The sequence below is a fragment of the Pygocentrus nattereri genome, chromosome 12 (assembly GCF_015220715.1).
Source record: "Pygocentrus nattereri isolate fPygNat1 chromosome 12, fPygNat1.pri, whole genome shotgun sequence".
In the NCBI taxonomy this organism is placed as follows: domain Eukaryota; kingdom Metazoa; phylum Chordata; class Actinopteri; order Characiformes; family Serrasalmidae; genus Pygocentrus; species Pygocentrus nattereri.
Genome location: NC_051222.1, coordinates 42060252 through 42085285, shown reverse-complemented (window position 1 = coordinate 42085285; position 25034 = coordinate 42060252). Strand labels below are relative to the sequence as shown.

The 25034-nt window shown below is 40.2% G+C and overlaps 2 protein-coding genes and 1 long non-coding RNA gene across 3 annotated transcripts; 1 reads left to right on the top strand and 2 right to left on the bottom strand.

Annotated features, from left to right (window-relative positions):
* Window positions 1–499: 499 nt before the first annotated feature.
* LOC108415231 (fish-egg lectin-like) lies at window positions 500–8149 on the bottom strand. Its single transcript, XM_037543193.1, has 5 exons — window positions 8047–8149; window positions 6063–6290; window positions 3798–3988; window positions 1229–1356; window positions 500–878 (listed from the first exon to the last, which is right to left on the bottom strand). The coding sequence occupies exons 1-5, from the start codon at window positions 8099–8101 to the stop codon at window positions 737–739; spliced, it is 744 nt and encodes a 247-aa protein (XP_037399090.1). The 5' UTR covers window positions 8102–8149; the 3' UTR covers window positions 500–736.
* A 1981-nt stretch (window positions 8150–10130) lies between these two features.
* Window positions 10131–12766, bottom strand: LOC119264718 (coiled-coil domain-containing protein 106-like). The gene is made up of 5 exons (XM_037543373.1): window positions 12643–12766; window positions 12203–12352; window positions 11838–11975; window positions 10391–10507; window positions 10131–10141 (listed from the first exon to the last, which is right to left on the bottom strand). Exons 1-5 carry the CDS (start codon window positions 12764–12766, stop codon window positions 10131–10133), a joined length of 540 nt encoding a protein of 179 aa, XP_037399270.1.
* Window positions 12767–13665: 899 nt separating this feature from the next.
* Window positions 13666–14466, top strand: LOC119264615. Its single transcript, XR_005131151.1, has 3 exons — window positions 13666–13747; window positions 13833–13937; window positions 14281–14466. It is a non-coding gene; the product is annotated as an uncharacterized LOC119264615 (long non-coding RNA).
* Window positions 14467–25034: the final 10568 nt, after the last annotated feature.

Sequence of the window (25034 nt, the reverse complement as noted above, 5' to 3'; positions counted from 1 at the left end):
TGAGGAAAGGTCAGGAGTAAAGTGATCTCCCTAAGGATTCTGGGAGATGGAGTCCGGATCCTGGCTAGAACTCATCAGATGCGTGGCGTGATGTCAATGTCGAGAAGAAATAAACTTATATTTTAAAACATGGATATTTGCTAGTGTCATTACTAACTTTGAGATTTTTTATATAAAAACAAAGACAGATAATGAAAGGGAGATTTCCTAGATGGCCTCTGAACAATGATCAGTACAACATCACTTTGTTAAGTAGAAGATACGGTACGACGCCATTTAATAACTGAGGCTCTAAAAAGACACAAAGACCGGAATATTGCTGACATTGGCCGAGTTTGAAAGAACTGGCAATGCTGTTGAATGGAGAGCTGTTTAGCAGCTGAAACAGCTGGTTCTTACTGGTGAACTGAGCATTTGATGTGGCTCACTGAGGATCCCAGCCTGGCCACCAATGGCCATCAAAACAAAGCCCATACATCACAGGATATGTATATTGGAAAAAATAAGCTGGATTCATATTCGGTTAATCAAAGTAAAGATTTATTGCATTGGGCGTAATATTACCTTCTTTTTTCAGCCTAGCAACATGTTAAATACAATAGAAAACGTGGAAACGTAGTCAGGAAAGAGTTCCAGTCACCATTATAGATCATAACTTTTGTGCTGCTGTTCATCTAAGATGAGATGAGGCGTCTGATCTGGACTTCACTGCAGGGCTCTAGAGCTCTCTGCCCTTTCATTCGGTGCAGTCCATGATGCGGTCATCTCTGCCGATGAGCCACAGGTGGCCGAGATCGTAGGAAACATGCTTGACTTTCTGAGGAGATGGTACTTGGTGCCACCCAGTGCCAGCAGGGTTTCTTGGTGAAACACCATCCCTGCAAGACACCAATCAAATCAAATTGGTCATTTGGTATCAATACATCAATACATCAATACCACTCTTCCCCCCAGTTTAGTTGTGTCTAATTCCAATCACTAGTTAGTGGGTCGAATACCATCCAGTACCACCAGCACCAGAAGGGCAACTGCTAGCACAGGCTTCGAGGGGCCATCCTACCCACCCCAGAGACCAATTGAGCTCTCTTGGACTCACCAGGTATCAAAAACGTGATCTCCTGATGATAGAGCCAATGCTTAGATGGTTGCGCCACTTAGGAGCCGCTGACCTACCACATTTGTTAACAAACATCCACTACACGCAATAATAACTGCTTAATAAAATTACCTCTGATAGATATCTCCATTGGAATTGACCCCGATGACTTTTCCATCCGTGGAAACCTCAATCATGGAAAGAGCTCCAGGTATCTGCTGCCAGTTTAAGGAGCCAGCACAAGACGTTGGAGTCACACCCTGAAATAAAGCAGACTCAGACTGAAAATTAGGTAGGAAGCATGGCAGAATGCAAAAATGACCAAAATGGCATCTGACGGCCGTGTTGAATGCACATCTTTGGCTTCATCTCCTGTAAAATCTCAATCTCCAGACTAGCTGCGTTCCTCAGAGAGCACTGCAGTGCTCACAAAGCGGCTTCGCTATGGCAACCAGGCCCACTAGACTCTCTTAGCAGTGGGCTAGGGGGTAACAGCACAGTGCACGGATGGGTTAACCAGTGTAAATATAGTAATATATATAAAAATAGAAAAACTGTAAATAGAGCACAAGAACGTGCTGACAAAGTGTATTGTATAGTTGCCACACAGCGATGTAAGTAGATCAGTTTTTATTTTAAGCAAATGTTTATGTTGGGCTGTTTTGGGTTCATTCGTACAAAGACTTTTATGTTGAAAAGCCTGAATGTGGGTGGACTGGTGGGTTTTCCAGAGCAGACAGCTGTGTTTTTAGCTTTTAGCGTGGGAGAGGTTGTGTTTCGTCTTGGTGTTCGGCTTTGTTTGGCACTGCCTTTAGCAAATTAAAAAATAAAGCTGTGTTAAAGACAGTAAACTCTGAATGTTACAGTATTTTGTAGTTCACCTCTATAGATAGTCTACATTTAGCCCCAAACAAAGAATATCTGAATCCTAAAATTAAACATTAAATACTGACCCAATGAACCAACATCCAAATCAGAATTTTTGGGTCCAGCTCTAATACATCTGTTTAGATTGATGGAGAAATTGAGCCCCAAAGTGGTCAGTTGTTTTGAGATTTTATAGGGTTGTAAGCAATCTGGGGATCTGGACCACCAAACTATATTTTTTTTCAATGGTATTAAAGAATTTGAAGTATAATTATGAACAAGGGTGTCATTTAAAAGTGTTTATATATATATATATATATATATATATATATATATATGTGCTTAATGTTAGGGTGCCAGTTGTTAAAAAAGAGAACTTGTTAGTTAGATTAGAGATTTCTGTGCCTCTTTACAATGTTCAAGGCTGTTTCTATCAAGGGAACGGGAAGATGTCACATACAACTTCAGGCACCACTAAGTCTGCACATCACACACACACACACACACACACACACACACACACACACACACACTTACCTTTCACCTCCATTGACTACACTTCATCTTTAGCTTTAGGTAGTGTATAAATCAGGTCTTACGATGTTCTGAGGTGTATTACAGTGTTTGTTTCCAGAGTTTGTGCGGTCGGGTCGTTCATCTCTGTTGCCCTGACAGTGAGCGCTTTTCTCTCTGGTGAATGCTGATTGGATGAAGGAGGCCACTTCAGATACGCAGGGTTGTTAAAAATTCTTTTGGTAAAACCTTAAGAGTTCAGTTCAGGCAGGAGCTCAGAGAGTTGAGACTTGGAGTGATAAGCAGGAACTCATTGTCTTGGGAGACGGGAGAAAGAGGGAACCCAAGTCTACACTCAGGTTTGCTGGGGTGATGGCGCCCTGAAGGCTCTCAAGCCTATTTTTTCCATTTTATTTAAAATTTTCATGTTTAGCATGGTTTTTCTGTCTTGATTTCTATTTTTCATATTTCCTTCATTATCATAAAAACTGTTCTGTCCAGCAGTTTCATCCAATAAACTAGCTAAACTCCTTTTGGACTCAGGCTGGGTTTTTTTTACATCTCAATGGACATTTTCTCCATTTTCACAATCTTACAGAGTAATCACAGTTCCCTTAGACACACCAACGAAGTTGATAATTGAGCCTGTCAAATGTCTGCTGAAAGCTGATTTGCTCATGGTGTCCACAACTTTCTAGATATCATGCCAAGTTGTTTACAAATCGCAATATTTTTTGAGGTCCAATAAAAGGTCCAGGCTCTTGCTGATAATTCAATACAAGTTTTGTGAGGGTTGGATTAAAAAAATAATAAGTCCACAAAAGTAGTTCTTGCAAAAAAATAAAATTTTTCTCCCCAGAAAAGCACCACTATGAGTTTTTTTTATTAATGTTGGTTTAGTATGAGCCAATAAATCAGCCTCACAAAGCAAATATGTCTGTAAGCCTCACTGTATTGGAAATTTGGGCAAAAACATAAAACACCATGCTGCTGTTGCCCCCCCTTCAGGCCAGTTGGACTAATATTCACTTCAAGCCCTGTATGCTGTTTAATGGAAAGGTCCTCATAGTTGACATTATTATCTGTTGTATCTTCAGCTGTGTCTGTAGATGTGGTGGTTGGTTAGTGTAGTGGTTAACACATTTTCCTTCTACACTGTAGACTGCAGTTCAATCCCCCACCAGGGCAAGCGCCCTACACTATACCAATAAGGTATAGCACCTAACACCACCTTTGCCTACCTGTGTAAAAAAATTATCAATTTGTAAGTTGCTCTGGATAAGATCATCAGCCAAATGCCATAAATGTAAATGTAGATCACCTTCATAATGTAGATGTTGTCTACAGCGTTGACTCCCCAGCAGCTGTACGGCCCACAGCTGTAGTACTTCAGCTTTCCTGGGATATTTATCCAGGAAGATCCTTGCCCACCAGTAAGGCAGTAGATATCATCATACATGTTGACACCTGCTGGAGAGATCATTCCTCCAGCATCCACCTGTTTCAGCAGGCCTTAGAGACAAGGGCAGACAAAGATGTTGTTTAGGGGCAGAAGCAGATGGATAGAAATCAAAACACTTAAATGTAAAGACGTGGGGAAAAGCCCACAGGTTGAGAAACACTGTTCGACAAGGGTTTCTGTGGGAATTTGTGCCCATTCAGTCAGAAGAGCATGAGGTCAGACAGTGATGTAGACCGAGAGGGTCTGGCTCACAATCTCTGTTCTAGTTCATCCAAAAGGTGTTGGATGGAGTTGAGGGCAGGGCTCTGTGAGGGCCAGTCAAGTTCTTCCACACTGACCCAGTCATGACTTTATGGAGCTGCTTTGGTCACTGGGGCTCAAGTCATGCTGGAACAGGAAAGGTTCTTCCCTAAACTGTCCCACAAAGTTGGAAGTGTATAATTGTCCAGAATGTTTTGGTGCTGAAGCTTTAAGATTCCCCTTCACTGGAGAAGAGTTCTAGACCAACACCTGAAAAACATATCATCATCCCTCCTCCACCAAACTTTACAGCTGGCACAGCGCAGTCAGGCAGGTAACGTTCTCCAAACCCAGACTCATCCATCACACTGACAGATAGAGATGCGTGATTTGTCACTCCACAGAACACGGTTCCACTGATCCAGAGTCCAGCGTACTTTACAACAGTCCATCCAGTGCTTGGCATTTCACATTTTGATCTTAATGTCCACACATATTATGGATGGAGTGGTGTAAAGCGGTGTGCAGCTGCTCGGCTATGGAGACCCAGTTCATAAAGTGATTGAAGAGAGGATAGGACTGTGCGCTTCAGCACTCACCAGCTCCACTCTGTATATATGTATAAATATATACTTATATACATATAAACCAGCGTAAACACCCCTAATCAACTGACATGTGTTGTATATTTTTCTAAGAGACACGGCAGAGATTCAAACAGGTGAGAGTTGAGATAGAAATTTGCAAGAAATTAATATTTAAAAAAAAATTTGTAAAACCATAATTTTTAAAATTATTTTATTAGCCAGTTAATAATAGATTATAAAGATTCTGGACAAATTGGATAATTTTCATTCTGCATTTCGATATTGTTCAAGTTTGTTTCATCTGAAGTCCTCAAAAACTGGAAAGAGGGCACAACTAAATACAGCACTGCCTGCACATTTTAGCGCACAGTTTCTATTTATTTGCCAAATTTTACTGCAACCGCGACCCTATCTGGACCAAGCGGTTAATGATGATGATGAAGAATTTTACTGCAGTATAAAATCCTGCCACATCGGCTCCTCTGCAGCTTCTACAGGTCCACACTGGGCAGCATCCTGACCAGCTGCTTCACAGGCTGGTACGGCAGCTCCACTGCTGCACAAGGGAAAGTCCTAGTTTCCAACCTTGTGTCGTTAAACTGGCCACAGCCACAGTCCCACCAGATCACGAACACAAACCCTGCTCAAACTATATACACAGTATCAGACTCTCTCCATGTTCCTGCTGCCTGGGTTTAGTTGGACTGAGCACTTGAGCAAACTTTCAGAACATCATTTACTGAACATTGAACTCTCATTCACACACTGGGCTGGAGGCTATTTGTTGATATTGCTACATATATTGTTTACATATTATGTGCACTCATGTCCTCGCCTGAATGTTTATGCTTACCTGTTAAAGCACCAGAGGAGTAGCTTGAACATGGTTCGGTAAACTCTACCCCTCTGTACGTGTGAATGTAACATAATTGAACAAGGGTTTTTCTCAATGTTAAATTCAGCGAATAAGTAGTAATTATTACAGTGTGCAGAAGGGGTTACATTATTACAGTATCTCTCATTCTTTGTCGTTTTTTCAAATTTTGACATAATTTGAAAATACCCATTATCCTTCAAAGTGTGTGTAAATTTCATGAAGAATGGACCAAAAGAAACAGACCTAAATGATATTAAATGATACCAGAAAAAAATTCTGGTTCCATCGACTTACATTAAAAGTAAAGTATCTTCCTTCTCCTGTAAAGTCACCACTTTGGAGATATGAGGTTTTTGCTCTAACATCAGCGATAAGTTACAATACTGTATGTAAAATGTGAGTCAAGTAAGAGCAGCTCACCTGGAACAATAACCCAATCTCCTCCCCCAAGTTTGTAGATGTAATTGTTGGAATCAACTCCCCAGACGCCAGCAGGTCCCACACTAACGTGCTTCAGAGATCCAGGAACCTGGATCCAGCCGGTGCTGTACAGCGTGTAGATCTGATTATTGGAGTTGACCCCAAACACTTGACCGTTCCCAACATCAAGCTGCTTCAGGCTGCCTGGAACCAACCTGCACTCTAAAGCTGGGAGGACAGACAGACAGACAGACAGAGAGACAGACATAGATAGACAGACAGACAGAGAAAGACACACAGATAGACAGGGACAGATAGACAGACATACATAGATAGACAAACAGACAGACAGACAGAGATAGACAGACAGGCAGATGAGAGAGCAGAAATAAGTATATTTGCATATTTACATTGCATATAAAACATTTACAAGACAGTAGTGCGTCCTGCTATGATGTTTGGTTTGGAGACTGTAGCTCTGTCTAAAAGACAGGAGGCTGAGCTGGAGGTGGCGGAGATGAAGATGCTGAGATTTTCGTTGAGAGTGACAAGAATGGACAAGATTAGAAATGAGCAGATCAGAGGGACAGTGAAGGTGGAGCAGTTTGGAGATAAAGCCAGAGAGGTCAGGTTGAGATGGTTTGGACATGTGTTGAGGAGGAATAGTGGATATATTGGGCAAAGAATGTTGGAGATGGAGCTGCCGGGTAGAAGGAGAAGAGGTAGACCTCAGAGAAGGTTTATGGATGTAGTGAAAGTGGACATGGAGATAGTTGGTGTAAAAGTAGAGGAGGCAGTGGATAGGGCAAGATGGAGGCAGATGATCCGCTGTGGTGACCCCTAAAGGGAGCAGCCGAAAGAAGAAGAAGAAGAAGAAGACGACATTGCATATAAAACACATTTGTTCTATTTGCACGAGAGCAGGTGTTGCACTAAGTGGTATAAGGTAGTTACAACACAATGAATATAAACAACTATAAATATTGTGACTGTTTACAGTCTAAAGCTTCCTAACAGTAGCAGGTTATGATATGCACAGTGTGTCTTAACAAGAGAGGAGATACGGTGATGTGGTTCAGCTCAGTTCAGACAGCAATGGCTGTCAACCTAAAAATGAATGTCGTAACCAATTGAACGAATTTCATTCCATTCAAACAATTCAAAGCATTTATTTAAGCTGAATAAAACTAGCCAATTTACTTTTTGCCACATAAAGTAATTTAGGTTGATCTGACAAACCATTTTTTACAGCATAGCTTGACTGACTGACTGATTAATTGATTGATTGATCCTCTAAGGGAAATTGCTGTGTTGCAGCAGCAATTCACATAAATCAGCCAACACACATAACTTACACTCACAACAGGGACATGAGGTAGTTAAAAAATTAACAAATTACAAATATTTACAATCCCATTTCCAAGACAGTTGGGACACTGTGTTTTTAGAGGTGAAACATTATACATTTACATTTACATTTACAGCATTTAGCAGACGCTCTTATCCAGAGCGACTTACAAGAAGTGCTTTGTCAATCTAGAGAAAGTATCTTTGCTAGTTATCAATAGCTTAGAGAAAAAAACGGTCCTGAGCTCAGATACTGCTAGAAACAAAATGTCACTGCAGACACCAAGAGAAAAAGAAACAGAGTTGAGCGCAGAACTCCGTGCCATTCAATGCAATACAATAACAGAAACGTTACATGTAAAAAAAAAAAAAGGCTAGATTCAGTAAGGCCAGTACGCTACCAGTGCATATACCTACTTCACATTTATATGCATAATGTGTTTTTGACTACGTACATATAAGGTCTTTGCTATGGCTCTGTAGCTTTTTCTGTTCATGTTGTTTAATGAGGCTCTTCTTGAGAACTCCAGGAAGCTCCTTCAGCTTCATCATGTACATACACATATACATATGTTACATAAAAAAATGAAGTCTGTCTGAATATTTGTTATTCATTTTAAAGAGATTCACCACTCACCCAGAGAGGTGAAGCAGAAGCAGAGGAGGATGAAGACGACTGCAGTTCTCTCCATGGCCTTCAGTCAGTGTTAGTGCTTGTCTTGATTAGAACTGCAATGCTGAGACTCAGCACATCTGGACAGTATATATAGTCAATGTATAGTCAGGTGAATCTGATAAGAAGGTGCCAAGATAAACCAGAAAGTGCCAATCAGGAGGGGAGGATCCTGGAGAGACGAAGTTTATGATTTTATTGTGTTATGCTTGACAATAATGGCAAGAATTACATCTCGGCTTGTGTGTCAAATATAACAATAAAGTCATAAACACACTTCCATTAAAGTCCTTGATAGATACCAAGGCAAATGACAGGCAGGTTATTCCATTAATATATGAGTAGAATAGGTTACCAGATAACTGGGGGCTGTGACTGTTCATAGAGAAATTAACCATATTAATCTTTAGCTGTAATTCCCCAGGGATCCTCTTCATTTCCTGAAGCTGACTTTTACCGACATGGTCTCGAGGAGTGAATCCTGTGGGTTTATTTTGTGATATTTGTGATTTCTTTACTGAGACCTTAGAGAAATCCACCATCCAGGAGTTACTAAGCTAATCAAATGGAGAGTTAACCTGGCTTAATGGCAACATCATCAAGTGTTCAAGAATTGTGCCTGTCCAGAAAGGAACTCAGTTAATGGAAGTCACCCATAGAATGACGGTAACACTTTATTTGAAGGCTACCTACATAAGAGCTTCATAACGCATTCATAAGCACTGAATAATGTATTTATAAAGCACTACTTGAATATTTATGAAGGGCTTATGCCAGTACTCGCAACATGACATATGATGTTTTATGAAATAAGCTTATGCCAGTACTCACAACATGACATAGGATGTTTTATGAAATAAGCTTATGCCCGTATTCACAACATGACATAGGATGTTTTATGAAATAAGCTTATGCCAGTACTCACAACATGACATATGATGTTTTATGAAATAAGCTTATGCCAGTACTCACAACATGACATATGATGTTTTATGAAATAAGCTTATGCCCGTATTCACAACATGACATAGGATGTTTTATGAAATAAATTACATTTTATTGACATGATATGAATGTGTTGAACATATTTACAGCACTATACATCATTATCTGTGTCAGCATTCTCAAGATATCATTGTATTGACATTTGGTAAAATATGCATGGAAACCATCCCCTCTTCCCTTCATGGTATATAATACATAAAGGTTGCTTTTTTACAGTTTATATATGAATTTGAACTTAACGTCATTCTTTTTCCCTCTTAAACCAGGTACATGTAGTCTTGGTCTCACAGTAGTGTCAGCAGGACAGTGCTTACCTGTTACGAAGTACGTTTGACGGCTTCATGAAGGAATTTGATGCCCTTAAACTAAAGTGATGGATATTTACTTCATTTATAACACTGTTATGAAGTATGATTCCCACAGGATGTAGAGGTTATAAGACAGATGGCTATTTATGAACACTACATATCTGTTCTATGAATGATTTTAAGGCCCTCAAACTAAAGTGGTAACACATTTTCCATTCATAACACCTTTATTAAGAAGAATTCACTAGACATGATGACTGTGAAAATGAAGATAATGTTAAAATGAAAAAGAAAAAAGACAACAAATGGAATGCTACAACTTTGTTTATATCAAACAGATAAATGTCACAAATACAGCTCCAAGTCACATCCTTATCCATATTACTGGCTACAATGGGCATCAAAATACACACAAGAGAAAACAAATATATGCACCTTATACATTTTTGCCTGTATATTTCTGATCTTTGCAACAACAACAACAACAACAAAAATAAAACCAGCAGCATCAAGCTCACAACTGGTACCTTTTACTGGTTATAATAACTGGTTCATTTGCACAAACAAAACAGCAAATGGAGAGCTATAACCTTATTTATAAGAGACACAGCAAAAAATATATATATATTAGTTGTAGTTTGGTTAAGCCACGTTCTGAACTGTATTAGGAATTTGACACAGTGTAACAGTCTTCCAAAAGAAGGGCATTATGCTTAAGAAGACAAGAAATAGTCCTTATGAATATACTGCCAATAAAACAAAAAAAGGCAGAATTACAAGCTCATGCTTCTACATTTTTTACTTCTATGAATAAACAATTGGTAGAAGCTCCCCTTTGCCTTTCATCTCAGTTTTTTTTTTTTTTATGTCTGCAGTGAGCGCAGAATGGCATCTATCTGCAAATTGAGCAAGCTTTTCTTGTTTGTCATTCCATGGTAGAAGGCTGGCAAAAACATCTGGTGAGGCAATGCTGAGTTCTGCGATGGGAGCAGTACGGGCAATCGTGTTCCTGTCCACACCCAGGCGGTCAAAAGCTCTCTTCATTGATCCAGCCTGCTTGTAATACTTTAGGGCCTTCTTGTACCGGTTTATCACACCAGTCATAGTCTTCACTGCAAAATAAACTTATGTTAATATACAAAGGAAATACCTTAATGGTTACATATTAAAAATAAATAAATAAGATTTAATTTGTAATTAAACTTTTTTCTAGAAGTACAATCTGCATGTCTGTAAGAAGGCATTACAACATTAAGCACACAATACAGCTTTTAAAATAAAACCCAGAAATAATAGTGCAGATATTCATATATGATGATTAAAACAACACTATGTAACAATTTTACACATGTATGTGTACAGCTCAAAGCGTACTTATGACAGTGGTGTAAATGTAAATTACACATTGCAACTGAAGGGGCAAAAAAATACCAGATCTTGCATAATGCCGCTTTAAATAAATCTAGAATTGTAATGTCATACTTTTCAATAATAAAGCTGACATTTGGAGTATTAATCCAAACTATTTAGACTGCTATTGTTCATGTGATTTCTGACTTTAAGTGCAAACTCAGAGAAGCTGCCTTATGAAATGGTGGCACTTGGTAATAAGGTAATTAACTGGCTTGTTAAGCTGTTATGTTTTGTGAATATTATTAACATTTATTTATTTGTTAAAAAAAGAATATATAAAATGCTTCATACCAAGATCACCTTTAAAGCAAAGATTCATTGTGAGTTTGACATGTGTTCAGGATAGTCCCTCCAAATTTAAGATTAAGATTAAGAGATACTTTTTTGATCCCACAAACGGGGAAATTCCACCTCCGCATTTAACCCATCCGTGACGTGAAACACCACATACGCACACTAGTGAACACACACACTAGGGGGCAGTGAGCACACTTGCCCAGAGTGGTGGGCAGCCCTATCCACGGGGCGCCCGGGGAGCAGTAGGGGGTTAGGTGTCTTGCTCAAGGACACCTCAGTCATAGACTGTTGGCAATGGGGATCGAACCGGCAACCTTCCGGTCACAGGGCCGGATCCCTAACCTCCAGCCCACCACTGCCCCAGATTTAGACAAATAACTAAAATCAAAAGAATTATTTTGCCTCAGAACATAATAAGAAAATGCTTATTGAAATATTAAGTATTATAGCATTGGAAATGAGCTTATAGGCTATAGGGGATTGGTGGCTTTCCTGTATTTTATCAGCCATCTAATGTCATTCTGATACCAAACATTTTTGCAAACATTAGTAAACTGATGCACAAATATTTAGGCTTTTTATCATCATCTTTTTGATAAGTTTGATAAGTTTGCAACACCAGTTTATGGCCATCACCAATTTGTAGCCAGCAAGATACTATGAAAGAGAATGCTGTACATAAAATCTAAAGCATGTTACCATGTACATTATGAACAAACTACTCAAACTCACTTCTCATCCGTGGGTTATCGTAGTGGGATGACTTCTCATTTTTCACACGTGGTTTAGCCTCTTCATCAGATAGCAGCGAAAAGTTGAAGGACCCAGCAGACTCTGAGTCAGAAGATATCTTTATGCTGGAAGACATGGCTATAGCATAGACCAAGATAACAGAATCAATCATTGTTGTGTTAATTCATTATTATTATTATTATTATTATTCTGTGATAAAGAAAAGAAAGAAAAAACATGTATTTCCAAAACAGTAACTTTACAAATGGCAAAACTGTTTTGTACCAAGTAATTCTGTACCACTTCAAGCAAATGTAAATCACTGTAGTACTGGAATTTTTAAACAAACAAAAGACTCGGCATACCTGAACTTGAAGACTGGCCTTTCCCTTGTGATGTCAGCTGGCTCTGTAGGAAGGCTTTATCAGCTTGAAGCTCTTTAACCTTCTCTTCAAGAAAAGAACACTTTGTCTTTTCAATCTGGAGCTGGGCCTTCACTTTTTGCAGCTCCAGAACTGCGGATGGAGAATCTGACATGGGGAAAATACTCGTAAATGTATGTAATAATGTGAAAAGACACTGCAACCAACAAATTAGAAATAAGAACATCAGATAACCAGGCTAACACATGGTGCCAAGCTCAGTGAAATGCCCATAGCACTAAAGGCAAAAGTTAAAAAGCTGTTGGTTAAGGCATTTCTGGACTGCAGTGTTAATAAATATAACTTTTTAAACTGATATTTACTAGAAAGACTAATAAATGGGACAGAGAGCAGAGTAATTTTGTTATTTTCAGCACACAAACCTTTAGTTTTAGCAAATGACTCGTCTGAGGCGGTGGAACTTGCTCCCGCTGCAGCTCTCGGTTCAGCCTCAGGCTCAGCCAGAGCTGTGGTGGACCTTACGTAGCGACGCTTTCGGGTATCCATCTTCGACTGCTCTTTGAAATAAACACGTTGTTTAACGTTAATAAGGATTCCTTGAAAAGTTTAGCTATGAAATAATATGGTGCTAACTGGGATATACATAGCCAAACACTTAAAACTATATTCAAACCTAGGTTAGCTGACATCAGTTAATGAAGTTAAAAGTTAAGCCAGAGATACACATATAAATTAGCAAGGTATATAACTAATAACTCTGTTTCTGCAGATAGGTTACTTGCTCAATGGAACATTACAGGCAATGCTTGGCATTTTCCTCCGGCATGCATGACAATCTTAGCTAGTTAACCTAACGTTAGTTGGCTAACGCTTGCTAGCTAGCTAATCGGCTCAATTATTCAAATACGAGTTCAAGCGTAATAACATTTCTTTACTTCTGCGTAATGTTATATGTAGCTATCAAATTAATCAAACAGCAAATAAAAGTGTAAAACAGCTAAATAAGTGCAACGCATAGCGTACTTACATCTTTAGTGTCTTTTTTCGTGCCTTTTCAGGATGGAGGGTGCTTGTTGCTGCAGGCTGGTAAAGACTGCGTGGGTGGGTGGCGTCGGTAAAAGTGCAAATGCCTTGTACAGCATTAACTTTTTCTCAAGTGTCTCAAGTATCTTTAAAAATACTGTATAGACACTTGTATTGATGTATTTGATTAATTAAAGATTGTATTAAAAATATAGTTTATTGCTCATCTTTACTGCTGTGACGTCACTAAATTAGTTACCTTTTTTTTAACCTCAGCATGTACAATGACCCCACGACCCTGAAGGAGGAGCGGCTTGGAAAATGGATGGATTTATGTACAATGACTAATCTTAACAACGAATTTTTGAGGGCAATGTACGTGTCTGAAAGAAAACTGGTGAGATGGATGCAACATAAAGTTATTCTAAAAAAGACCATGAAGTGTGGAGTCTGCAAGCTGCATATGAGGCTTGAGAAGTGCAGGACTGCTGATGGATTACGCTGGTAATAGCAAAATCTAGTTGTTTACGTAGCATAGCCTGCTGAGCCTAGGTATATAAAACTACAAATGGTTTTATTTCCTTTCTAGGACATGCACCAAGTTCCACAAAAAAGTGAAAAAGTCTGTACGACAGAACTCCATTTTCTACAAATCACACTCAAGTTTGAAAAAATGGATGCAGTTCATTTACAGGTTCGATTTCATAATTTTATTCTCACTTTGTCCTGTTCACTTACATTTCATATTTTAGCTGACTAATTGGAAATAGCAGTGTACATATTTGTCATTGACTCATCTGCTTCCCCTTAAGAGATCTCTGCTGAAAACAGCTTAGACCAGCATGAATTCTATAAGTTAGTGTATGCTGATCTAGTGCTGGTTTATCTGATTACTGAGCATAGAGATGCTGGTTGACCAGCATCTAAAACACAACATATACTGCTTTTGGTGGTGACAAGGGATGTCAGAACACCATGTCTTAGAGGCCAAGGTCCTGATGGTGTAGAACAGTTCTCTGTTAATATTTTGTCATTAGGTTTTCACAAGGACTTCGCCTTCGTCAACTGGACATGATAAGTGATGGAATTGCTGGAAGCTCTGTTACTTTGACAAGAATGGCACAGATCATGAGAAAGGTATATGTGAAGCATTTCTGACCATAAATAAGTTAAAACACACACAGATTTCAATGGAACACAAACTGCAGCTATGACAGTGTGATCAAGAGGTGGTTGATCTGTCTTAAATATAATATCACAATATAAAAAGACATTTTAAAGACACTTGATGTGCATTACTTTTTTTCTTTTTTTTTTTGAAAGAGAAAAATGGTCCAGAGGAGCCACATAAAAAATACTATAAATACAGTGATTACTGTGCTAAATCTAATTAAACAGGATTAATTATGTTCTACTTGTAAAAAGAACATGACCATTGTTCTTTAATCACTAATGATATACACAATGCGCTCACAAAAACATACTGTGACATAATTTATCAGGTTAACATGTATCCACACTCCTAGTGTGATAACATTCTTTTATTATACAAAATCGATACATAACATCTATATACCTGTCTGACTGCCTAACATATTTTTGTTGTCAACTGTATGCTGAATTACTATTACTAAAGACCACTTGAAGTGTTACTAAGTGTAGCACTGTTATTTGAAGGTTTGTATTACAGCTCACACTCGCATGAAACAGAAAGGAATGAAAATGGGTGGCCCTGGGACCTTTGTTGTCATTGAAGAGAGCAAGTTCACTCACAAGAGAAAGGTTAATATCTTTGGCTAATAATTATGATTTTTGTTGTTATTTTTATATTTCATTGGATTAATGGTTCTTTTTTCAATTTCTAATTTCTTCTTGTAAAGTTTATTAACACAAGTCTCCAAATGTTATTGAATTCTCTACAAGAATACATTCAAACATACTGTAAAACCTGAATGAGAATATCAGTATCCTTTGGTCATACGCTCTCAGAATATTGTTGATTACTAAATGTTTGTATTCTGATAATTTATCTTCACTAGTACAATCGTGGACGGTGTGGCAACACTTGGCGAAGGAATCGACAGTGGGTCTTTGGAATGTTAGAAGTCAGCCCAACAAATAGCCGTCCCATTTTGAAGTTAGTGTGCACCCGCTCGAGAGCAGTCCTAATGCACCACATCAGGGCCCATGTGAGAAGAAGGACAGCTATAATAAGCGATGAATGGCGTGCATATGCAGGACAACTAGATAGAGCTGGCTACAGACACTACACTGTATGCCACAAAAATGTCTTTGTTGACCCTGATACTGGAGCCCACACCCAGCACATTGAACGGGCATGGGGTACATTCAAAGTGGAGGTCTGGCGGCATAGAGGGAATAGAACAACAGCCCTCTTGAAAGACCACTTGAAGGTTATTGAGTGGCACCACTGGCTAGCCAAAAGTCATCGTCATTATGTATTAGGACGGCTCTTTCATGATATCAAACAAATGAACCAGTTATTACAACCAGTAAAAGGTACCAGTTGTGAGCTTGATGCTGCTGGTTTTATTTTTGTTGTTGTTGTTGTTGTTGCAAAGATCAGAAATATACAGGCAAAAATGTATAAGGTGCATATATTTGTTTTCTCTTGTGTGTATTTTGATGCCCATTGTAGCCAGTAATATGGATAAGGATGTGACTTGGAGCTGTATTTGTGACATTTATCTGTTTGATATAAACAAAGTTGTAGCATTCCATTTGTTGTCTTTTTTCTTTTTCATTTTAACATTATCTTCATTTTCACAGTCATCATGTCTAGTGAATTCTTCTTAATAAAGGTGTTATGAATGGAAAATGTGTTACCACTTTAGTTTGAGGGCCTTAAAATCATTCATAGAACAGATATGTAGTGTTCATAAATAGCCATCTGTCTTATAACCTCTACATCCTGTGGGAATCATACTTCATAACAGTGTTATAAATGAAGTAAATATCCATCACTTTAGTTTAAGGGCATCAAATTCCTTCATGAAGCCGTCAAACGTACTTCGTAACAGGTAAGCACTGTCCTGCTGACACTACTGTGAGACCAAGACTACATGTACCTGGTTTAAGAGGGAAAAAGAATGACGTTAAGTTCAAATTCATATATAAACTGTAAAAAAGCAACCTTTATGTATTATATACCATGAAGGGAAGAGGGGATGGTTTCCATGCATATTTTACCAAATGTCAATACAATGATATCTTGAGAATGCTGACACAGATAATGATGTATAGTGCTGTAAATATGTTCAACACATCCATATCATGTCAATAAAATGTAATTTATTTCATAAAACATCCTATGTCATGTTGTGAATACGGGCATAAGCTTATTTCATAAAACATCATATGTCATGTTGTGAGTACTGGCATAAGCTTATTTCATAAAACATCATATGTCATGTTGTGAGTACTGGCATAAGCTCTTCATAAATATTCAAGTAGTTCTTTATAAATACATTATTCAGTGCTTATGAATGCGTTATGAAGCTCTTATGTAGGTAGCCTTCAAATAAAGTGTTACCAGAATGACTTGTAGTTCATGGAACCATGAATTGTGATCGCTACCAAAAAGTCCTGCAGAAGATCAGTCCAAGATCTGAAGCTCAAGCATTAAACAGCAAGGCAACAATCCAAAGCGCAAGGGCAAGTCCACCACTGCATGGATCAAAAATGGCCCATTAAAGATTATGACTGGCCTAGACAAAGTCCTGATCCCTGTTGAGATGTTGTGGTTGGACCTTCTTCTTCACCTCCATAAAGCCCTCCAATGTGGCTTAATTAAATCAATTCTACAGAAAAATGTGGGCCAAAGTTCCTCCACAGCGATGTGAAAGAATGATCTGGAGTTGCAGTTGTTGCTTCTAAAGGTGGCACAACCAGTTAGTAAGTCTGGGGGGGGGGGGGTTTCTATTTCCTCATTTTTCTTCTTCTGTTGTGCCTTTTTTATGAGTGTCTGACACCGTTTAGTGTGACAGTTTATGGCAAAAACAGACCAAGTCAGGAATACATCGCGTGTTTTTGTTAACCTGGTTTATTGGGTTTTCTAGTTTTAGTTTTTTCCTTTCTACTTTAGTTGATTCTTTCTTTTGTATTGCATATCACAACGATGGCTGTCAGACATCCACACACAAATATTGATTGTCATCAATAGATGTTCATATGCCTGATCGTGTGTTTTCCTGACTTCCAGCAAATGTGTTTTGTAGGTGTGCCCTGACTTGTATTTGCTCAAAACAGAATGTCTGTTGTTTTAAGTGCATGTACATACAGCAGGTCTGTTGTCCTGACAAGATCTCTACCAGTTAAACCAATAGCTGTAGGGGAAGAGTTTGACAGTGGTGCTAAAACACAGGAAGGATGGTGATGTGGTGTGATGGAAATCTTCCCTGGATAAATTCCAAAACCAGGACCTCCTCATTCCCTCTTAAACCCCTGTCCCATACTTATGCTTCCCTTTTCTTTCATTATTCTCTCTCCACTGCTTCCTCTCCTGCCTATGTCGCTGCACAGGTACGACCAGCTGATCTAACAAGATCTAAGTTAGAGCTTGGTCAAGTGTTCTGCTGCCAAAAAAGGGAACACAGGCATTTTCTGGACTAATTGGGAAGTGGGGATGCTGGTCTGAATCCCCAAAGAGCCCCACCCACCCCCTATTGAACTTGCAGCATAACTAATATCGAACATTTGAAGGTTTGGGCTGTACTAAATTTCTCTGATCTGTGGATTCCAGAATGCATATTTGGTTGCTTTAAATGACAATACTTTTCAAATGTCAATCTATAGTATTCAGTTACATCATTAAGGAGGACCACATTTGTGCCATGTTGGTAGGTGAGCTGTAACTCTGAGCTCTGATGGAGCTCGTCTCATCACCGCTACTGCAGATACAGCCCTGCAGGAGGATAAACACCAACAACACTGACCAGAATAACCATGAAAAAGATGAAAACTCCTACATACAGTATCCTACATACAGGGGGCACGGGTTGCGGCCACAGGAATATGTATGCTGCAGGGTGCAGTAATGGCATCAGGAACTCTGGCGGCATACACAAAGCCAGGAATGGACTGCTGCACCAACCTGGAGGAACATAAAGAAACGGAACCCTCTCGGCCTCTCCCCAGGCTCACCTGAGCTATGCAAGCTTGGAGTTGCGCTTGAGAGCATGACAATCACGTCTCACTGGCTGATCTAATGCCATGTCCCAAACTACACACTTTCGTACTTCACCTACTACACTAATGAGTGCACTTCTAATGGGATATGCACTATTTAACACACTATTTAGTGAGCTTGTATGCAGTTTGGGACATGAAAGTGATCTCAGCCGTTTAGATTTAACCTTAGATTTATACCACAGCGACAAATCAACTTAAATTTAGGCAGGTACCTTAAAGATATTGGTAAATTAATTTAAAAAATGAAATTTTAAACAAGTAGCTCCCACAGCACTGCTGAGCGACTAGTGAATATCCTGTAAAGCTTATATGTGATTAATGAAAGGTAAAGTAAGGTTCTGCAGCTATTCAGCAGTGGAGTATGTGGCAGATGGTGCACGGTTTACTATCAGCTGTAAGATGAAGAGGTGGTCTCACTGAGCTAGTAGATAATGAGTAATGGCCTACACCTGGGCATTTTAATGTAGAGCAGTTTTATGTGTGCATAAAGTGTAATTTTGTGTATAAAAGCTGATCAGCTTGTGCCAAATTTATTTAAGCAATCCAGCTCTGAACTACTCCTGCCCCGTGTCCCTCTTCCAAATGTAGCCAAGAGGTTTATAGAGATACACCTCAGAAATACGTAATGAATTGCAACAGCAAAGTAACACAATAGGTACTATTCATCCACAGATATTAATATCTCAAGATAACCATCAAGGCATGACACACAAACGATGATTCAGGAGAATCAGTAAGGTGTCACGGAAGAAACAGAACATTACACAAAGCCAGAAAGTTCGACACACACCCTGGATGGAGCCAGAAAGTTCGGTGCAGGACCAGGATGGAGCCAGAAAGTTTGACGCACGACCAGGATGGAGTTAGAAAGTTAGACACAAGACCAGGATGGAGTTAGAAAGTTAGACACAAGAACAGGATGGAGTTAGAAAGTTAGACACAAGAACAGGATGGAGTTACAAAGTTAGACACAAGACTAGGGTGGAGCCAGAAAGTTAGACACAAGACCAGGATGGAGTGAGAAAGTTAGACACAAGACTAGGGTGGAGCCAGAAAATTAGACACAAGACCAGGATGGAGTGAGAAAGTTAGACACAAGACTAGGGTGGAGCCAGAAAATTAGACACAAGACCAGGATGGAGTGAAAAAGTTAGACACAAGACTAGGGTGGAGCCAGAAAGTTAGACACAAGACCAGGATGGAGTGAAAAAGTTAGACACAAGACTAGGGTGGAGCCAGAAAATTAGACACAAGACCAGGATGGAGTTAGAAAGTTAGACACAAGACCAGGATGGAGTTAGAAAGGGTTTCAGGCCTGGAAGGATGTTGAGTGAGGCCAGAATACAATATAGAGGACATATTCCTGTTGTCCCTTTTGGCCACTGTTGTTTTTTCAAAACCTATAACTAATCACAACAACATGTCAACAGTGTGAGGTATTACAAAAGAGTTTCTGAAAACTAAAGTAGTCAACAACTTTTTTCATATACTTACACAAGGAAAACAACTGGGGAAAAAACCTGTCAGTTAACAAAAACTCGAGACCTGAGAGAATATAATCTGCCGGCTCAGCAGAGTGACATGCATGTGCCAGTAAACTCAAAACTGAGCGTTGAGCCTTTGGAGCGCTCCTTAAGTAGAGCGTGCACAGCTGCACAGCTTGTCATGGTTCTCTGACTTCTTCTAGTGGTTGGAGGTGTCCTAGAAGGAGGACAGGTTACAGTTAACCATATTAACAATAATGGTTTGCTCATGCTGAAAAGCTGCTATTTTAGAATAATACATGAATTTCGGTCTGAATTTAAGTTTTCCCCCTTTGTTTATGCTGCAGTCTTCCAAGCTGGAAGTGTTCCACACTGCCTGGAAGGACGGCCTTATAGAGGATAGAAATGCTCTCATTGAAGCTCGCTCAGCATATCTGGCCTCACTGATCAAGAATAATAAGTATAATCCTAGAATACTGTTTAGTGTGATTTCCCAAATCACAAAAAATCAGGCAGGTACTGAAGCAGAAATCCCAGCAACTCTCACCAGTGAAGTTTTTATGGACTTCTTTAATAATAAAATTGATAATATTAGACGACAAATTCAACCCACAGTATCAAATCCAGCTTGGCAGTCATCTGACTTGGCTGATATAGAACAAAACACAGCTGTAGAAAAGAGCCTGGAAACCTTTTACCCCCTCCCACAGCTGGAGCTAGAGAAGATTATCTCTTCTGCAAATTACACAACCTGCACACTCGATGCAATTCCATCAAAATTACTCAAAGAAGTACTGCCAGTTATTATAAAGCCTATCTCAACTATTGTAAACTCATCCCTTAGTCTGGGCCATGTTCCCAAAGCTTTTAAACTAGCAGTTATCAAACCTCTGATCAAGAAACCAAATCTTGATGTCGCCGTTTTGTCTAATTACAGGCCTGTTTCTAACTTACCGTTTATATCAAAGATCTTAGAAAAAGCTGTGGCCCAACAACTTAGTTCATATCTACTCAAGAACCATATATATGAAAAATTTCAGTCTGGATTCAGGCCACACCACAGCACTGAGAGAGCTCTAGTTAAGATAACTAATGATCTTCTTCTTGTCTCTGATCAAGGCTACATATCTCTCTTAGCGCTACTTGACCTCAGCGCGGCTTTCGATACAATAGACCACAATATTCTCCTAGAAAGGTTAGAAAACATGGTTGGAGTCACAGGGACGGCCCTATCATGGTTCAGATCTTACCTATCAGAACGTTATCAGTTTGTTAGGGTAAACAATTTATCTTCCAGTTATTCAAAAGTGAGATTTGGAGTTCCGCAGGGCTCTATATTAGGACCATTACTATTTACACTATACATGTTACCGTTAGGCACAGTTATAAGTAACCATGGCGTAAACTTTCATTGTTACGCAGACGATACTCAAGTGTACATATCAGCCAAACCTGATGACCAATACAGGTTAAAGAAAATGGAGGACTGTGTAAAAGACGTGAAAGGCTGGATGTCACGTAACTTCCTCCTATTAAACAGTAACAAAACAGAGGTTCTCCTTCTGGGTCCAAAATTAGCAAGAAGTAAATTACCAGATTTAATCTTAAATCTCGCCGACTTTCCAGCCACACCTGGATCAGCAGCAGAAATCTTGGCGTTATAATAGATTCAGATTTATCATTCGATCAACACACAGGCGGCATCACTAGGACAGCTTTTCTACATCTTCACAACATCGCCAAGATCAGAAATGCCCTGTCCCTGTGTGATGCGGAAACACTAGTACCCGCCTTTATTACTTCTAGCAATTTAAACAAACTCCAACTAGTCCAAAACGCCGCAGCCATGGTCCTCACTAAAACTAGAACATCTGATCATCAGTCCAGCGCTATCATCACTTCATTGGCTGCCTGTTAAATTCCGTATTGATTATAAAATCCTTTTATTGACTTATAAAGCCCTACATGGTCTCGCTCCTGAGTACCTGCAAGACCTTATTTCTCATTATGAGCCATCACGATCACTCAGATCCCAGAGCGCTGGCTTATTAATAGTCCCCAGAATTCCTAAGGCTGCAGCTGGGGGAAGAACTTTTTCTTATAAAGCCCCCAAACTCTGGAATGATCTTCCAGAAACTGTTCGGGACTCAGACACAGTCTCAATCTTTAAGACTAGGCTGAAAACTCACTTGTTCAGTTCAGCTTTTGGTAGCTAATGTCCCCCCTAGATAAAGGCAGCAGATCCAGGGGTCCATGGACACAGGGAATTATAGTAAACTGAGACGCTGGTGCTGTCGTCCCGCTGCTCAAACGCGGTCACTCAGGTGGACGGTGGAGCGGAGGGATGCCAGACTGTCTCAGAGTGCTGCCGTGTCTGTGTGTCCTTCTGGTTCTCTCCTGTTAGTTAAGCTGTCATAGTCAGATCTGCCGGAGTCGTTAGCCACTGTGGAATTATTAGCCTTATTATTGTTCATATTACTCTTAAGATGTATTAAAGAAAGCTTATGTTTAGCATTGAAAGCTTAATGGTCATATTGTCCAATTCTAAGAGCTAAGAGTCAGCACATGAGGCTGTGTGCTGACTAACGGTGGAATACACAAGGACGTCAGATAACAGGAAATACCTCGAAGCTAATAGTAGTAGACACTGGGATTAGCACACCACACATGTGGTTCATCTGGTCAGATAAGCAGAGCCATTGTCTGGAAAACGAGGGGAGTTGATAAACACAGGGGACACCTTAAGCTGACCTTGCAGACGCGCTCACATCTCGAGCGCATCCTTAAACTTTTATGATGTGGATTGGTGAGCTGGGCTAACGCACACACTGGAGGCTTGATGGAATCTACTGATATCTTGGGTAAGGGAGGAGCGGTCATGCGACTATGAAAAGGGAGTCAGATGAGAAGGGGTCAGAGCTGACCTGGGAGATACATGATGCATGTTCTCTGTTTGTAACCTCTCCAGAATTCTGTAATAAAACTGTTTGTTTCACTTCAGTCTGATCTACTCGTCTCATTTGTTTTGCATCAACGAACATGCAGGACTGGTTTCGTCCACAATTTGATGACCCCGACGTGATGCAAAGGAGACCATTGGAAAAACAGGCTTGATCTTTCTCCTCCATTACTCATCACAGGCGCACCATTTATTCAGGTTGGCAGAAACCTATTTAAATAAATTCTGCATATTGACAACTGCTAAATTATGGATGGGTAAAAGAGGTTGGATCAGGTGATTAAATTTAAAGGACTGAATTGGAACAAACGTAAGGTGAAAATAATGGAAAACGTTTTTGGGTAAATGGTAAAGTGATACTGAGTGATTAATAAGGTATGGGTTTGTGTTTTGCCAGGAATAGGTGAACCCCTCCCATCATCTGATGAGGTAATGGGATAAGGACTGGGTTAAAAGCCCCTGGGATTGGCTCTCCCTAAAACAGGGTTGGAGTCCCTGAGGTTCAAGTCCTCTAAAGCAGCGGGTTGGAGTCCCTGAGGTTCAAGTCCTCTAAAGCAGCGGGTTGGAGTCCCTGAGGTTCAAGTCCTCTAAAGCAATGGGTTGGAGTCCCTGAGGTTCGAGTCCTCTAAAGCAGTGGGTTGGAGTCCCTGAGGGTGGTCCTCTAAAGTACCAGGTTGGAGTCCCTGAGGTTCGAGTCCTCTAAAGCAGTGGGTTGGAGTCCCTGAGGTTCAAGTCCTCTAAAGTACCGGGTTGGAGTCCCTGAGGTTCAAGTCCTCTGAAGCAGCGGGTTGGAGTCCCTGAGGTTCGAGTCCTCTAAAGCAGCGGGTTGGAGTCCCTGAGGTTCAAGTCCTCTAAAGTACCGGGTTGGAGTCCCTGAGGTTCAAGTCCTCTAAAGCAGCGGGTTGGAGTCCCTGAGGTTCGAGTCCTCTAAAGCAGCGGGTTGGAGTCCCTGAGGTTCAAGTCCTCTAAAGCAATGGGTTGGAGTCCCTGAGGTTTGAGTCCTCTAAAGCAGCGGGTTGGAGTCCCTGAGGTTCGAGTCCTCTAAAGCAATGGGTTGGAGTCCCTGAGGTTCGAGTCCTCTAAAGCAGCGGGTTGGAGTCCCTGAGGTTCGAGTCCTCTAAAGCAGTGAGCTGGAGTCCCTGAGGTTCGAGTCCTCTAAAGCAGCGGGTTGGAGTCCCTGAGGTTCAAGTCCTCTAAAGCAGCGGGTTGGAGTCCCTGAGGTTCAAGTCCTCTAAAGCAGCGAGTTGGAGTCCCTGAGGTTCAAGTCCTCTAAAGCAGCGGGTTGGAGTCCCTGAGGTTCAAGTCCTCTAAAGCAGCGGGTTGGAGTCCCTGAGGTTCGAGTCCTCTAAAGCAGTGGGTTGGAGTCCCTGAGGTTCGAGTCCTCTAAAGCAGTGGGTTGGAGTCCCTGAGGTTCGAGTCCTCTAAAGTACCAGGTTGGCGTCCCTGAGGTTCAAGTCCTCTAAAGTACCGGGTTGGAGTCCCTGAGGGTGGTCCTCTAAAGCGCCCATTCGTGATAAGTTTGAAGTTCCTCACATGCAGCAAACCTAACAGTGATAACTGAGCATTGTGAGTTGAGCAAGTAAAACTTAGAAGACGTCTTGGTGAGTACCAGTTTTTGATCAACATGGCTGAATACAGTAAAAGAGATTTAGAAAATAATTGGATAATACAGTTGGGGTGGGGAATTGGCAATGGAAAACATTGGAGAGACAGATAATCATTTTGGCTAAAGCGGTTTATGACTTAGAGATAGACCCAAAAAAGTGGAAAAAGTGAAGGCAGAAACGGAGAAACTGTTGAGAAAATGGATGTTGGATAAAGAACTGTCTCCCCAAGACCAGATTTCTTTGGGACAGGCATTAAAGGATTTTACAGCTAGAGCAATAAAGGAATTAGACGAGGCTAAGGCAGAACATGAAAAGGCAGGAATGTTTAAGAAGGGGAAAGCCAGGAAGAGGTTATCAGATGCAAAACAGGAAATAGCTAAGGTCAGAAGGTTGAAGTGCACATATAATGGCAACCTGGATAGAATGGTAATTATCCCCAAGTATCCCCACCCTCCTACGATAACCTAAAGCCAGGCATTTTGACATGGACACCTGAGCTAGAGCAGGCATTCATTGAACTAAAGCAGGAA